Source organism: Rattus norvegicus, chromosome 15 (genome assembly GCF_036323735.1).
Source record: "Rattus norvegicus strain BN/NHsdMcwi chromosome 15, GRCr8, whole genome shotgun sequence".
Classification (NCBI taxonomy): Eukaryota; Metazoa; Chordata; class Mammalia; order Rodentia; family Muridae; genus Rattus; species Rattus norvegicus.
The window spans coordinates 75,817,726-75,835,969 of record NC_086033.1 but is presented as its reverse complement, the minus strand read 5'-3'; the positions used below and the strand labels follow the sequence as shown (position 1 = coordinate 75,835,969).

The following is an 18,244-nucleotide window of genomic DNA, read 5'->3' as shown; positions in this document are numbered from 1 at the left end:
TTCCTCCTCCTTCTTTTCTTCTTCTGAGAGTAGAGCTTTAAATATAAATTGTTTCACAAACTGCTAAAATTGGTAGAACATATTATGTCTCTTACTCTGTTTAATGGGAATATTTCATTTTAGGATTGAATCCTATTATAGTTTCTATGTCACATAAGGAATAGATTATTTCACACTTTTAAATGGTATTTTTACTTTTTAAGGGTATAGTATAGTTATATCCTTCCCTACCTCCCTTTTGCCACCAATCCTTCTCATATAAACATTCTTGTTCTTTTTCTGTCAATTGTTCTGTCTATATATCTGTTTACCTGTTCAAATATAAGTACAACCTACTAAGTTTGTGTAGTAATACTTGTATGTATGTTTTTAGAGCACATCGTTTATTACTCAATAAGATAATGGCATGCTCTTCCTTGGGAAAGACTATCCCTACTGCTTTCACATATTTTCATGTAGGGTTGATGCATATTGAACTTCCATGCATCTTTGTTTCTGCTTATTAACTACCAAAATGTATTGCCCATTTTCCCTCCCAAAATATGTTAACTTCTGAGCTTATTATAATTCCAGTGTACAGTGAAGATTGTACACTACTCTGCCAATTCCAGATTCCTAAAGAGTATTTACAATTATTTTAAAATACCTTACTAAAATCTATGAATCAAGAGAATATTACATATTATTTTAAAAAATAAAGATGGAGTAGAATCTAATTTTGTCAAAAATTTACAAATATAAAGCTATCATATTTCTAATTTTACTTAGTATTTCAAAATTGAAAATCTACTTTCACATATTCATTAATTTAAGAAACAAAATCTATTCTACTGGAAGGAATAAAATCTAAGTGAATGATGGCAAACTGTTTCAGATCAGTGTCAGTTTTTTTCTTGAGAAATGTATAAAGATATTTTCTTAAATATTATATATTAATCCCTGATGCCGTTTTGCATTTAACTAGGTTTTCCTTCTTTAAATTATATGTTTTAAAGATTTATTTATTTATTATATGTAAGTACACTGTATCTGTCTTCAGACCAGAAGAGGGCATCAGATCTCATTACAGATGGTTGTGAGCCACCATATGGTTGCTGGGATTTGAACTCAGAACCTCTGGAAAAGCAGTCAGTGCTCTTGACTACTGAGCCATCTCACCAGCCCCTTTAAATTATTTTTGTGTTTATTATTATTTTAATACAAACGTTCATAAAGTCTTTGTAGACAGGCAGAGTCTCCCTCTGAGGTCCTAACCGGATTTCCTCTTACTGTGTGGACCCGGCGGTTCTTGGGCCACTGTCGCCCCTGTGTATGGGGATCAGGAGCATGTGCCATGATTCCCAGTGAGTTTGCAAGTCTGTGATTTTATCTGTTTTAAGACACTGATCCTTTTCCCCAACTAGTTATTCATAATGGTTTCCTAGCCAAAAATGTAGTATCTCCTTTTAAGGAAATGCGAGCTGGAAAGCTGGGCTTTGGCATCAGATTCCTTCACAGTCACTGCACACATGTAATTCAGAGATGGTGGTTTAAACTTTTTAACATATATATATATATATATATATATATATATATATATATATTCTAATTCTTCAGGAACACACGTCCACCCCTTGATGGTCTTCAGGCTGCTCTTCAGTTTCTTCTTCTTGGGAGGATACTGCTGTGCAGAGCAAGCACATTGTAGCTCACTGACTCCACTCACCCCTGCAAATGTTCAGTCTTAACCTCATCTATACTGTTACCTCCTGTCTGCCCCTCTCATCTATCCCTGCCACTCTATACTGCCTGCTCATTAACCAATGAAAGCCTAGCCTTCAATCCTCTCACAAGCATTTAATTATCAATTTATACCCCACAGGAGCAGAACTTTTGTACTCCATAATTTTAAGTTTAGGAAAAAAAAAACATGAATTATCATGGGACCCGGATATGCTAGACCATGATGCTGATGGTTCTCTTGGAAATCCCAAAGGATTGAACACAGTGGATACCAGACCTCTGAGATTCATAACATGGTTTCTTGGTCGATGTTGCCATCTAAAGTCTCTTCCAACCTTTGCTTCATCCATTCGTCATAATGTATACTAAACACAGAAATCTTCTATGCAGTCATTTCCTTTCATCTTACCTAATTTTTTCTCACTGCTTAACAAAGACCATCAGATTATGGCGCAGAAAATAAGGAAGTATCGGCCGCAATTAGTATTTGTTAGACTACATAACACTTCACGTATTTAGTCTCTAACTTGCTTCAATAATATTTTTGTTATATTAATAAGCACTCTTATCCCCTGGGGTCACACTGCTGTTGCAAGCTCTCATATTTTCTGTTGTAAAATCCTTATAAGTTGCACTCAGCTGTCTGCTCTTTCTCCCATCCTCTTGTGACGTATAGCACACATGGTGGGACAGATGGCCGGAGAGAGGTGTATTATCGATGCGCAGACAGCACTTTCCCTGTTTCTCTATTAGCATATGACTCCTCTGCCCTTATTTTCTTCATCTGCTAGTGTTAAGTGAGGTAGTCACATCTGCTGTACAGATTGTTGAGACACTCCCTGCTAAACAATTAGGTAGGGACTGCCTATGCAATGGAAAATTCTTCATTTCTGTTTCTGCATGCTTTCCCTTAAAAAGCAAAGGGTATCTATTGAAAGCTTGAAGGTGACTTCCCTGGTGAACTGTTGTCTTCCTAATTTAGTAGCAAGTCATAGGCTCAAACAACCAAAGGACCTGTGGTGCTTTTTATATTTTTGAGATTCCTAAAATTCATAACCTTACTTTCCCTTAGTAATAGATGGGATGATACTTCTAGGACTAAATTTTATTACTATAAACTTCAAACTGGTTAATGCATACAGAGTTACAGCAACTGCTATGATTTACCATTATAATTTTAGTGACTGTAGATTTTGTCCCTATAATATCCTTGATAAATATATAAAACAGTACCTTCTGACCACAAGAAGTTTCTGGTCTAGCAGCAGAAATTGTAACGTCCCTGGGCAATCATAGGCCTTTAGTTCAGTTTCTAAGTCAAAGCCATATGTTGCTTCCAGATTTCTTATTTAACTCTGAAAAATTGAATTCAATAGTTTAATGGCATTTTCTGATGGAGTCAATGTGAACATTTATAGTTAAAAAGACACGGATACATAAAGATTACCCGTTGTCCTATCTCGAAAGTGCTATTCGACACAGAGCGTGTCTCTGGTTACAGGCAAGCACTTACCCATCTTCAGTTAAGAAGCTAACAGCTGTAAAATGAACTCTGGATGGATTACTTCTCACAAAACCCAGGGCTTGGGCGAGATGATATAAAATATTATTACATCTTTGAAATGTTGAATGAAAGCAATTCCAGTAGAGTTCCTGTGATTAGATCTATTTTCATTTGAACACACAGTTTGCACTTCTCTTCGTCCTCGGGGCTTTTTGGCAAAGTTATTTCTGTAATCAATCCTTTAAAGAAAAGGCATAGAAAATGTAACCCAGAGTTTCTGTTTGAATGAATTATCTTTCCTTTCCGAAATTCAAATAGCTTTGAAACATGTTTTCCAAATAGATTTCCATCAGTTCTACTAATGAACAGACCCTCATTTAGATTTGGTGTGTGACAAAATTTGAGTTATAGAATATTGATTTTGTTTGAACAATTGCATATATGATAGTAACATAAAAACATGAGGAGTAAGATCATTGAGAGGAGAAAATAGAATACTGGCAGCCAAAAAAAAAAATCACAAAACATGAAGATGGACACACAGGTACAAGAAGGTTGATAACCAGCAGCTTATCTATCCTCTTGGAATTCTATAGTCAAAACTGAAGAGAAGAAGCAGATGGAATGTTATCTCTGTGCTTCCCAAATATTTCTCAGCACATGCTGCTGCATGTGATTATTCCCATAAATACTCAGTTGCTCTCTTCCATTGTTAGGAAGGGAGAAAGTTTTCTTGCTATTCTTTTCTGAATCCTTTCCTGTGGTTGACGCCAGGAGACTCTGGGATGCATCAGTGGAGAAGCAACTGTTGATCCTCTCTGCTGAATTATGGATATGCTCTGCTTTTTCAGGTTATTTCGGCATGGCTGAAAATTTTTATGCAGAAATGTTTTCTAGAGCAAATTAGTTTTGATTATTTTTTTTTCAAATCTTGAAATGTCAGCTTCTAAAGTTTTCATTGGACCATCAGAAAAAAAATGTCTCCTGGGAACTTGTGGGAAAGGCATCATGCTCAGTAACATCCTGGGCCTCTTGATTGACTTTGGATTTGACATACTCCCTAGTTGTTGCTGATCCACTGACACTGGAGAACAACTTTCCTATAATGTACTTATTACACAATGACATATACTTAGAGGATCTGTTTTAAATGTGATACAGTAGAATGTCTCCCTTCTATTCATGTGCAAACAAAACAGAAATTTAAATTATGGTGGTCCGTTGTACACAATATGATGAGAACAACACACAATCTCCTTTCTGTAGCTTTTATTATATTTAGGTCATCTTAGATAAGCGGGTTTAAACCAGTATTCTGTTTGTCAACATAGCCATTTTCTTTTATTTTGCTACTTATAATTAAGTATAACAGAAGGCGTCACAATGAATGCTATTGTCCTGAACAGATGGTTGATTATTTAAATGCTCCATAAAGTAGGAATACCAACAGCATTTTAATTTAAAACAAGTAAACATATAGTCATTTGTCAATCATTTTCGTATAATGCTATGGCCATTTTTTTTATCGTTTACTGATATTACAGTTATGTAATTTTCATCCTTTTATGGCATTTTTTTGTTGAATTTGCACACAATTTATTCACACATAATTTAAAGAAACAGTTTTGGTTTTGATTTTATTCAGGTACATTTGTTTTCATTTTGCTTTCTCAAGGAGACTAATGTAACTCTCACGGAAAAAAAACTTCCTATTTAGCATACTAATCTTAGTAATGTGTACATTGAATAACTAAAATGTGAAATTAGGTAAGTGGGAAAATTATAAGGAAGAAAAGTTACAATTTTCATTTGATTTTGAGGAAGAGCATAAGTCAGGTTACGTAGGCAGCACACTAGCTGGAGACGAGAGCTAGCAGGGATGAGGTGGAGAGGTGTTTCCCTGGCTTTATGACATAGAAGATGGATGGCCTCAGTCTAGAACTTAGGTCACCAGAGAGACGCGCATTTTACCTAGAGGAACGATTAAAGGAATGTAATTCTTCTATCACATGGTTTCGTGCACAAGGTTTTCTAATACAGCCTTTCTATATTCCTTCAACATTTGGTGATATTTAATGTGGAGATATAGGCTTTTTTCGCATATTTTTTCTCACTGACTCAACATCTCAGGAACATCTAAGTTCATGAGAAGTCACTTCTGAGGATGAACTGTATTTATTTGTGTTTGCTTTTGTTTGTCAGTGGAACATCTGCTAGTCATTAGCTGCCCAGTATTCACTGAGGAGAACTAAAGCATGATTTTATTTCTAAGTATTGCGTGCAGCAGTTTGACCCAAATAGAAGCTCAGTGCATCCCTGGAAATGAAGAACCAGTTGAGGGCGATATGCTCGTGCCTCCACTCCCCTGATTTTGAGTTATATAGAATGTTTATTGTGCCATAATCCCTACTCTGTCCTGTTGTCATGCATAAGTCTCAGTGAGCTGTTTGTCCTTTCTTAGTTCCGACAGCAATTTCATGTGTGTCTTTAAGCAGGGTTTCACTGACACTCTAAGTTCATCAGAGAATATTGCAAGAATCAACTTTGAAAACACTGTTAGTCACAAGATTAAAGAAATCCATCCTGGATACCTACCCTGGCATCTCTTATTTCCAAGCCCCTGAACGTACAGATTGGTATTTCTTGCAAGATTGAGGCTAGAACACTAAATACTTTTTCTTTCTCTTTTAATAATAAACAATGACGTATCCTGTCGTAAAGAGCACAACACTGACCGTGAGATTAGTTGGAAACTGTAATATCAGGAAAGCATCAAATTCATTAAGAGGACGTTGCTGCAGTTTGCAGAATACCCTCCATAGACTTTTGTGTTTGAACAGTTGGTTTATAGCCACTGGTGATGTTAAGGAAGGTTAGGGGGTTTTACTGGAGGAGGTAGCTTTGAACTTCTGCCTTCTCACTCACTGCTTCCTGACTAGAGATGGAATGTGGACAATTAATCTCTTACTTGTTACATTACAGCATGCATTCCTTGCTATAATGACATGCATCCTACTTACCTATAATCCAGACGAATCGCTTCCCTTACAGCTTTGAGTAAAGTATAGCATGGGTACTGAGTGGGTCAGAACTAGTGGAAAAACATAAATTTTCTCACTAAGTTAACAGTATGAGTTATTGCTAAGAAATTTGATGACATGTTCAAGAACTCCTATCAGTGAGCATGCATAATACTCTGAAATAACAATAAGTATTCTAATTCCACCTAGACACTGCTGACAGCATTCAATTAGCTAACTAAATATACCAGAGGCAATGGAAGACATATTAACCTTTGCTAAAACACAGATTTTTTTTTAATAGTTATTCATGACTGGATAACATTCTCTTTGGAATATTTTCTGTGTAGGAAATCAGCTGGCAGTCTAGTTTTATGAGAAGAATATTGACTACCTGAGTTTCTTTGGGTGCAATGCCACACTGCTCTGAGTCAACTTTTTTCTTCCAGAAAAAACACCAGCTCATTCTTTTTGGCCCTTAAACTCTTCTGAGCAGTGAGTCCTTATCAAAGACATACACCCTGATGTTCAGCAGAAGAATATAATGTTTTATAGACATATGCCCTCCAGTTAGAGACAGTTTAGATTTGGAAGATGAAATGCTGCCTAGGTGTATGATTTTTCTGATGATACACCTGGGTGCATTTTGAAAGGCGGAAGCCTGATCAAATGGTGTTATGGGAAATGCATAGATACAGAAGCTAAAGTGGGCTGGCTAGAAATCTAGTCTCCACTGACTACTTCTGTGATCTGGGACAAATTACTTATAGAACCCTCATCCAAGAAATGAGAATAAAAGTCTATCTTCTTGAATTGTTGTGAAAATTGAATAAAATAACACGTGTAGAGAGCTGAGCTCAGCGACAGAAACTGCTGCTCCCTGTGTCCCTACCTTCCTGACAGCTATAACCTAAAATGAACAAGAATCCCCTAATCAAATTTCCAAAAGTAGTATTATTCCATCATTTTAACTCCTCCTTGATGCTTGTATTTCCTCAATTCTTTCGTATCCTGTCAAGTTCACAGAAACACTCATTATCGGCAAGGGTTTGTTGGTGTCATTGTTGTTTCGTTTTTGTTTTTTTGTGCAGAACACAAAAAGGTGTCCACTAAAAGAAAAAATCAGTGCTTGCTAAAATTTTGTAACAAAGAGGAAACAAATTCCCAAAATTTAAAATATATCTTATATATCTAAAATATCAAGTTAGTAAAGGATTCATACTTTTGATTCTCATTTACCGAGTTTCTTCTCAGAGTTTGCCGCAGGGGTCCAGGGCTGGTTGTCTACAATGGGTCCCACTTGTCTTTCAGTGGTATTATTTTTTTACACAGAACTTACCAAGGAGGTCAGCAGATAGATGAGGGTAAAGTCTAGCTTTGGTGAATATGAAGCAATGAATAAATGCATGTGAAGGCTTTAATAATCACATGAGGTAAACAAGTAGCATTTCAGATGAAGCCTCTCTTTGAATTGAGTCATAAAGTAATTTTGTAATATCTTATAAATAAAACGCTTGAGAAGTCAAGAGGGGAAATGAAGCCTGTCATGTTGCACTTACTCTCGTGCAGAGAAGACACTTGGAAATTGTTCTGAAGGAGAAAATAATTACTTTCACCATTTATTTATTTTTTGGATTTTTTCCTTCATTATTTATCTTGCTAATAACTGAGTACTAACAAGGAACTTCTATGATTCACTCCTTTTAATTGTTTTAATATATTTATGATACAAGAAACAGAATATAAAATTCACCATTTCCTTCCTGCAAAGAACAGAGCTAAGCAATGTTGATTATATATCCACTGTTAGGAATTCAAAGTCCTGAATGCTTTCATTTTATAAAATTACATACTTTTCATCCAATTTTTCCCTTTATCACTCCCTCATCCCCTTTACCACTCCCTCACTGTCTTCATTCTACTTTCCATGTGTACATATGGCTGCTCTTAACACTTCATATAACGTAATTCAAAGATTGTTTGACTATCTTCCAGCTGGCTTTTTAGCTTGACACAATGTCCACAAAATTCAACATGGCTTCTCATAATAGTTTTACCTGATGCTTCGATCAGGTGACTGAAAAAAAGCACCTGGAAATACAAAGGATTATTTGGCTCAGTTTACATGAATAGAATTTTTCAGGGTGGAGAAGACAAGGTGTTAGGATATCAGAGCGTCTAGTCACACCTTATTGACAACCAGGGATCGAATAATAATAACTCTGCCCTTCTGTCAACATACTCCAGCTGCATAGACCATGACCTCTTCCAGGGAATGGCTCAACCTACAGACCACAGACAGGCCCAGAAACCTTAGGACCAGGTGATGCTTGACCTCATTAAGTTGACAGTTGGTAACAACAATCACATTATTATAAGCTACAACAAACTTCGGTATGATTATAGTAGATTAGTTTTCCTACGTCTTGGGGTCTTCATACTTGTCAGTTGCACACAAGGCTGCTGTGTATGTAAGTACACAACTGAGGGACTGGCACAAGTTTCTGCTCTACTTTTTTAATATAAACTAGAAACAGGTGTGCCAGATTGAGTGAAATTCGATATTTTATTTACTTTCTAATTTTGACAATTTGCCTTAGCATCAGGGTGTCTACTTTCTATTGTGTAGGACACCATAGGTACCAGAATAATTTAAAATAATCTTATCATTGAGTTCTGGTTTACCTTTACAATTGTATTAGTAGTCAATCATTTTCAAACTTTCTTTCTCCAGCATGCACCTTTGCTTACAATTTATACCTAAAGTATTCCGTGTCCATATGGTCAGACCCACATCTTCAGCAGCTTTTCTTTTCTTTTTCTTTTCTTTTTATTCCTTGAGTATTTCTTATGTACATTTTGATTGTTATTCCCCTTCCAGGTTTCCTGGCCAACATTCCCCTAACCTTCCCCCTCCCCTTCTATACAAGTGTTCCCCTCCCCATTCACCCCCCATTACCACCCTCGCCCCAACAATCACTTTCACTGGGGGGTTCAGTCTTGGCAGGACCAAGGGCTTCCCCTTCCACTGGTGCTCTTACTAGGATATTCATTACTACCTATGAGGTCAGAGTCCAGGGTCAGTCCATGTATAGTCCTTGGGTAGTGGCTTAGTCCCTGGAAGCTCTGGTTGGTTGGCATTGTTGTTCATATGGGGTCTCGAGTTCCTTCAAGCTCTTCCAGTCCTTTCTCTGATTCCTTCAACAGATGTCCCGTTCTCAGTTCATGGTTTGCTGCTGGCATTCGCCTATGTATTTGCTGTATTCTGGCTGTGTCTCTCAGGAGAGAACTACATCTGGTTCCTGTCAGCCTGCACTTCTTTGCTTCATCCATCTTATCTAGTTTGGTGGCTGTATATGTATGGGCCACATGTGGGGCAGGCTCTGAATGGGTGTTCCTTCTGTGTCTGTTTTAATCTTTGCCTCTCTATTCCCTGCCAGGGGTATTCTTGTTCCCCTTTTAAAGAAGGAGTGAAGCATTCGCATTTTTGTCATCCTTCTTGAGTTTCATGTGTTCTGTGCATCTAGGGTAATTCAAGCATTTGGGCTAATAGCCACTTATCAATGAGTTCATACAATGTGTGTTTTTCTGTGATTGGGTTACCTCACTCAGGGTGATATTTTCCAGTTCCATCCATTTGCCTACGAATTTCATAAACTCGTTGTTTTTGATAGCTGAGTAATATTCCATTGTGTGGATGTACCACATTTTCTGTATCCATTCCTCTGTTGAAGGGCAACTTTCCAGCTTCTGGCTATTATAAATAAGGCTTTCAGCAACTTTTCTTGCTGATGGACAGTTCCTCCTTCCAATCTTCCTTTGATTCTTGTCAGATGACAGTGTTATACAATAACTAAGGTTGTCAATCCTTGCTTGATAAATCCCTGTTTATTAAAAAGAATATTTTTTAAAAACCAGTTTAGCTTGAGGATTGAGTTTATATATATTTCACCTTATTTTTATTGGTTATTTTATTTATTTACATTTCAAATGTTATCCCCCTTCCCATATTCCCCTCTACAAACTGCCTATTCCTTCCCTCCACCCCTGTTTCTATGAGGGTGCATTCCACCTGCCCACCCACTCCTGCCTCAGAACTCTAGCATTCCACTATGCTTGGGCATCTAGTCTCCACAGGACTAAGGATCTCACCTCCCAATGATGCCAGATAAGGCCATCCTCTGCTACATATGCAGCTGGAGCCATTAGTAGCCACTATGTACTCTTTGTTTGCTGGTTAAGTCCCTGGGACCTTTGGGGGTATCTGGTTGGTTGATATTCTTGTTCTTCCTATGTTCTTGCAAGCCCCTTCAGCTCCTTCAGTCTTTCCCTTAACTCCTCAATAGGGTCCTCATGCTCAGTCTGATGGTTGGCTGTGAGCATCTACATCTGTATTGGTCAGGAGCTGGCAGAACCTCTCAGGCAACAGCTATATCAGGCTCCTGTTGGCAAGCAGTTCTTGGCATTAGTAATAGTGTCTGTGTTTGGTGTCTGCAGATAGGCTGGATCTGTAATATAGGTGGGGTGGTCTCTGGATGGCCTTTCCTTCAGTCACTGCTCCACTCTTTACCCCTGCATTTCCTTTAGACTAGAGCAATTCTGGATTAATACTTTTGTGGTGGGTGGGTAGCCCCATCCTAATTCCCCTTCTTCCAACTTTTCCTTTTACTAGACCTAGTTTCTGCACATGTTGAATTAGTTGCATATTTCCTTCACTCTCTTCTCTTGTCTCTTTCTCTGTGATTTTTTTACTCTATGGAGTGTTTTTACAGTCATCTTTGTCCCTCAGCCCAGATCCTTTGTGACCTCTTCGTATTCCTATTAAAATCCTGAAACCATCTATGACCAAGTGGTTTTACTTTGCTTCTCCACAGAACTCAGGGAGTACTTTATAGACCTTTCATTCTATGTCATTTAGCACTTTCCACCTTGCACAGGTGTTATTTATGGGTCCCAAATACCATACAAGAAATAGCTTCCAACTTGCTGCTTGAGGGAAGAATATGTTTGTATTCTTATCATGTAGTCTCCTCTAGGATATTTTAGAAAACCACTCTCCCACTCAGTAGTCACTGCATTTTCTTGCAGGGAATAAATAAGCAAATCAAATGCTTGAGCATTTGGTGAGGGGAGAGATGCTCATGATTATTTACAGATGGTCATGCATGTATATTTGAGAGACAGGATGGGATCAAGTAGAACAGTAATAACATTGGATTTCCATTGTAGCCTGAGAGCCATACATCTTCTAGGCAAAGTACCTACAGTTATTCTGAGCATCCAATGCAGTCATACAAGGACACCAGAGTATTGGCTTCTACACTTGATCTAATCCAAAGACTGAGAAATGATCGTTTCTGAAATAGATCCCTGAAGGATGACTGTTGGTAATGACCATAGAACTATTCTTATTCAGAGTAGTTTATCTGTGGGTTTAGCAGTTTGTCATATAAAAAGCTCAGTATCTCGAAAACTAAAAAATAGTCAGCAGAGTTCATACTTTGTTAAAAGGTATTGTAAGTGGACTGTCCACATTAAAACTCCATTTTGTTTCCAGGGTAGATAAAATTAAAGGGAAGATTTGTTGAGTTGTGAGGTTCTCAGTCATTTCAAAGGGAGGCATTACTTGCCACACAGTTACCATTTGTGTGAAATGTTACAAAATATGTTTGTATACTTATCCCCCCAGTGAAAAATAACGCTTTGATTAACTGAACAAAAACTTCTTCAAAATATATAATTTTTGGTTTAGAGACAAAGAATAGGGACTGCTAGGCAAATATTCAGCTAAATTATAACCTTGGAGTAAGAAGAACCAATATCTCCGCGTCTGATAAGATATTAATCATGAGTTGTAAACAAAAGATGTCTGGAAACTGACTGAATGAACTATTAGACTTTCCCCTGTTGTTTGACTTTGTTTCAGAGTGAAATTCTCTAAAATCAATGATTTAAAAAAGACTTTGAAAAATGTGACTAAAGATTATCTCAAGCATAGCAGCTTTTTGCATGCATTTGTGCTATTTTTAAAATCAAATTATATGTATGTAAATATAGACTTATAACCAGAACTATAGCTCTAATAATAAAAAAATATTTTGAATCCTGTGCCATGATCACTGCTATAATTTCGGAGGGGGCAGGGTATATGGGAATTGAAACAGACTTTTTGCTAGAAAGGGCCAGTGTTTCACTGCAGAACTATATCCACCATTCTTCTCAATATGCATAGTAACATTTTACTTTATGATTTACCCTGGAAAGAAGATCAAATTTATAGTTGCATGTGTGATTTGAATTCCTACTTGCTAAGAAATAGTAACAGCTGTTAGAATTATAATATGTGTTCATCAAAAATAAAAAAAAAAAAGAATTGACTCAAAAGTTGTTACAATATGGGGGATATCAAGAGCATTTGCCTAGAGTTACAGGGAGTGAATTAAAGGACAATCTCGAGACTTCCTCTGGAAGCCTGGACTGTGTATTGAAGTCACCTGTATTGGATAACCATAGTAATTCAGTAAAGGTGGTCCCAGAGTCTCCCACAGAGACTAGCCCATGGTTTACATGTTTTTTATGATAGATGGCTTCTTGGTCTTAAAGAAATGCCTGCTTGATAGAAGAAAACTCATGTCTCAAAGAGTCAGAGAAGAGATTTTGAAGATGCACCTTTTCAAAACTAATGGCACTGACCGTTGGGAGGCCAAAAGTCTAGCTAGGTCAGGCATAGTCCTGGTTAAGGTGTGGTTAAGTTGGTGAAGGCACTTCCTGGGTGATGGAAATGGACCTGTGACTCATGGATGCTAGGCATAGGTCTTACCTATGAAAGTCACTCCCATCTTCCTCCATCACTAAGATATCTGCTAATGGTAACTTAGCAAAATGTCCAAATTGAACAATTCAAGGTACTTTTGAATTTTTTTTTGTACTTCCCTTGGAGTAGGTCCCACCCAGTATGTGACTGAGCTAATTAAAAGTATGTGTGTCCATTGCTTCTGGAGAATATCTGTTTATAAAACTTGAATAAATAAATGTCATCTCTAATACATTCAAAAACTTCAGACCATTCTGTCAAACATTTCATTACTAGTCTTTCAACCACAAATCTGCTATGCCAGCTTTAACATACACTGTTGGTCAAGCCCAATGACTCATTGTTGCATCTAAGTCTAGTTACACTTTATATGTTTGGACTAATATGTTATGACTTAAAAGGGGTACTATGTTCTTCCCCATAATTTAAATTATTTATATAATGAGGAACATGGTGGAGAATAACTTCAAAACCCTAATATCACTGTACTTCTACTTTAACAATGGAGAAATTAACAGGTGCAAAAGAATGTGTGGGATTCATAAAAAAATAAATAAAAGTAGAACAGACATTTTCTTAAGGCAAATTTTGGTTAAAATAACCGATATGATTCTAATTTTGTGTTGTAAAGTAATTACAGAAAACAAAATTATGTCAGCATGTAGCTCTATGTCAAAGTAATACAAACCTTTAAATATTTCTGATTTATACTAAATAAAATGAATTAGCAAGTACAGTGTACAAATTTAACCACACAGCCTTCTCACGTAATCAACCAAGTATCTACATAGTTGCAGGGAAGGGCACAGATGTTCACCCTAAAAAAACCTGTAATTAAGACACATTTATGCTCTGCAGATGCAGGCATTTATAAAGACTACCAAGGGCACTTGTAAGCACACCCAAGCCACAGAAAAATCTTTGAACTTTCCTAGTTTTGTTTTAGAGAAAAAAAAAACCCTACATATTCCAATCTTGCAAATTCATGATTATTTAATCTATACATTATTTGATACCCAACCAAGTCTATTCTATAGGTTGTGTGGACTTTAACTGTACAACACCAGGTTGCTTTCCTCCCTGCTTATAAAACCTATCAGAAATATTTTCTCATACCAATGTATTTTATTGACATTGGGGGATTATTGTAGCCAGAACTAGACAACTAAATTAAAATGCCAAACACTTCTTGAAAGAGAAAGAATATACTGGAATTTTCAATTAATATCTACTTCAAAAATTTGGGTACATATTGCATTATAAAATTTCACCGTTATATACTGAAAAATGTTTCCAAATATGTCACGTAAAGAAATCACTTTTAAATATAACATAATATATAAATATATTTAAAATATAATATTTTTATTTAATACTATCATTCAAAACAATTAAAAATGGTATTTGCACTAGTAATGCTAAATTTGTTTTTCAATACATCACTTAAATTTTTTCTGTGCATCCAGCTTTAAATAATCTTGTGTTTCATAAATATATTTACATCTTGGCATCTGGGGTGCACTTCAAGACATGGAGAATTTTAAAACAGATTTTAAAATTCATAGAAGGGTTTTCCACAAATTGAATCATCTTTTTTTTTTCTCTTTTCTTTTTTTCAGAGCTTGGGACCGAACCCAGGGCCTTGCGCTTGCTAGGCAAGCGCTTTACCACTGAGCTAAATCCCCAACCCCAAATTGAGTCATCTTTAAAACATATCTTACTAGGTCTTTTCACTGAAGGCTTACATGCTATCTTCTCATCATAGAGTGCAAAGGGACAGAGAGGATGCTGGTACCTGGTTGGTCATCCTTTGCACATCATCTACAGTCATCTTCTTCCCTACGTGAGGGCTCAGTCACAGCTTTCAGGTTTTAGTGGCAGCCTTTTTACTCCATTCCAGAACATTGAACTTAAACTACTGTTGGTTAAAAAATCTGGACCCAGAATCATTCAGTCCTGTTACGTAATGTGGCAATTAATCTCTTAAGAACAGACTTCCCTTGGGGAAAAGATATAGCTTCTAATATATTTCTAATACATGTTAGAAGCTATATACATACATATATAGGTACAGGTACATGCACATGCACATGCACATATACATGTACATATGCATATATACATACATACATATACATAGGTATACATAAAACAGGCATTTTTGGGTAACAGTGCTGTGTATTTATTTGCTTGCTTCTTATTTTACATGCTATGCTCTCAATTTAGACTGATGTGAGCACAAGTTTTCATTTATCAATAGAAATACATTTTTTTAAAAGTATCCCCATAAATTCATTTTATTGCTCAGTCTTTTGACAGTTTTGAAATGGATTTGAATTAAGTTAGTGTGTTTAATGTAGATTTGGTTTAGAAGTACACATGAATAATAGTTGTATTAATTGTTTACGTGTAAAAACATTATGTCCATGACTATATGTATAAAAGAAAACATCTAAGATGGCTCAACCAAAGTTAAATTAAATTAAAATTTAAAATTAAATTAAACAGCTAACATTTTATTCCTTAAATATATCCCATAGCCTTACTTATATATTTATGTCGATGAATTTGCCAGCTACAGGGTGCAGTTCAGTGCATGCAAAGCATGTTTCTTGGTGATTTCAGGGTAACTGAGATTTTTCATGATGCTATTCTTACTTTGCATTTCAAGCTATCAAGCTCTTCTCTTCTAATTATGGGTGTATTTTACTAAGGTCTTAAAAATTAGGGACCTCAAGCATATCATATTATCCCTAATAATGATGTTTAGTCTTTATGTATCAATTTTAAGGGAACCTTATTAAACATATCGATTCTTTTAGAAGAATAAATATTTGCAGCCGGAAGGGTCTCTCAGCAGTTAAAAGCGTTTGTTGCCCTTCCAGAGGAACCAGGTTGGATTCACAGCACCTACAGGGTGTTTCAAAATAATCTATAGCTCCAGATCTAGGGATCTAGCCTCTTCTGGCCTCTGAGGAACTGCACACACTTGCTGAACAGGCAGACATGTGTGCATCAGACAAAAAGCTTATGCACATAACATATATATATATATGCTTATTATATATTATAAAGTGTTATATAAATGTCTAAAAAATACTAGACTTTTTGTTCATTATTTTGTACTGTTATATACATTTCAGAGTGCTTTAGTTAATTGTAATAATTATTAGAAGTTTTCATTATATGCATATTTAAAAGTAGCAGTTTTAATAATACACAGTTGGATTGTGGAAGGTTTTCTTTTGTGGAAGTTTTGAACTCCCATCTTACCCCTGCATTAGTTTTCAGTGATGTGATAAAAATCAATGATGTGAAGTCAACCAAATGAACACAGACTCATTTTGCCCCTGGTTTCAACCCATGATCACTTTGCTTCATTGTTTCTTACCTCAGTAGGGGAGAGCATCATGGTGGGGGCCACAGAGTAGAGCAAAGCTAGTGGCTTTTCTTAGGGCAACCAATATGCAAAGACTTGAGAAAAAAACAGATACAAATAATTCCTCCCAAGCATTCTGAAGACTGACTCCCTTAATCTTCCTCTCTCAAATCTCTATCACCTCCCAGAAGCCTGTAGAATGATGAACCTCTAAATGGGTTCATGAAATCAAGTCCTCATGAACCTGTGAAAGCCCAGTTCCTCCCTCTCAGTATCACTGCATTAACACCATATTTTTAGCACATAATCTTCGGGGGATACTTTAGATAAAAAAATGATAACATATGTGCCTGTGTGCATCTTACCAGTCTTAATCATATTGACTCGTCCCATAATAAAATCATGAATATATTAGATAACATTCACTAGAACCTTAACACTTACATATGATGTATTAGTCACTGATGATTCAAAGACAAAAGGAAATATGGCAAAAACAAAAAATTGTGGCCGTTATTTTAAATGAACTCCATTATCAATTCTACTTGCTGTTCTCATATGAGTTAAAAAAAAGAATAACCATTTTTTTCTTATTTTATTTTTTCACCTAACAAGTCTGTTTCTTTTGAACTGCTTACTAGGGTACAGCAGGACAAAATAAAAATGTTCAACCAATTGTCCATTCATGCAATATTCACACATTTAAATTTTTTAAAAAATGACATAAACTAAAAGGGTCTGCTTCTGTCACTAATCCTCCAAGTCTCTAGAATTGAAAGTCATATTTTTCACAGCTACTCAGCTTTTCCCAGTGTGAGGTAGTTGGTGACAATGTGCCAGTTAAAACATCATCTGTACATGTTGACAAGTGTCTCGGGGAGAGTACCAACTGTTTCAAATACACCAAGATGACTCAGAAATAACTGTCAGACAACCATGTTCTCCAGAGGTGGCACATCAGTTGGACTACAAGAGCCATTAAGTGACATTTCTCTAAAGAAGAACCTTGTCATTCTGCAGTCTTCCTGCTACAGGGAGTTCACTTTTGCCTTATGATCAACTAGAATACAACGTGTGGGATGGTACTGAAAAAATGAGCTTTATCTCAGCTCCAGTTCAGTGTGTACCAAAGGAGATGATTTCAGTTCCCTTGTTTTCCTTCCCCTATAAGGATAATGGATGAGGAGATGCCTACAGAAAGCCATCTAATGAACTCCTTAAAATGTACCTTCACCTCTGCAATGCAGAGCCACAGAAATCAGATGACAGACAGGCTTGCGAGAGACACTTTCTGAGTCTCGCTGGTTTTGACAGCATTAGTACCAGAACTTATATTTGATCAAATCCTCCAGGCTCACTGACTGTTGTTGTAAAATTCTGTTCATTCTTGTTTTCAGGATCATCTTTAGAGCTCTGAGGAAAAATGCAAGAGTATCATTCTGTGCTTTACTTTGATGAAGGAAGAAGAAGAGTCTATTTTTCTCCAAGGTTTCCTTTCATATAGAAAGTTTCTTTCTCCTGTAATAGAAATGAGTTGTGATTTTCTAACACATTCCATTTTGTAATCACGGTGATAATAGATTTTTTATAATTTATTGTAATAGGTAGGAAAGAGATATTTCTAACTTTCCCCTCATATATCCTAGGTTTTAATTCTACAAGAATATTTTAAATAAGCTTACTAACTTACTGTTTTGAAAGTAAGTGCCTGCTCCAAACACTTGTTCAAATGAATTTAACTACTTTTATTATTATATCTTTATCAGTTGCGGTCATAATTAACGTTGAATGATGAACACGTTTCT

The 18,244-nt window shown here is 36.3% G+C and overlaps 1 protein-coding gene across 14 annotated transcripts in view; it reads left to right on the top strand.

Annotated features, from left to right (window-relative positions):
- Window positions 1-18,244, top strand: part of Pcdh9 (protocadherin 9) — an 898,173-nt gene that overhangs the window by 810,675 nt on the left and 69,254 nt on the right. Inside the window, exon 5 of one of the 14 annotated variants that reach the window (XM_039093371.2) lies at window positions 17,837-18,224. The exons of 11 other annotated variants lie outside the window; for them this stretch is intronic. In XM_039093371.2, the coding sequence (XP_038949299.1) occupies window positions 17,837-17,856 (20 nt within the window). In that variant the 3' untranslated portion in view covers window positions 17,857-18,224. Of the gene's footprint in view, window positions 1-17,836; window positions 18,225-18,244 lie in introns of those variants that run through there. 2 more of the 14 variants (XM_063274320.1, XM_039093374.2) reach the window with 2 other exon arrangements.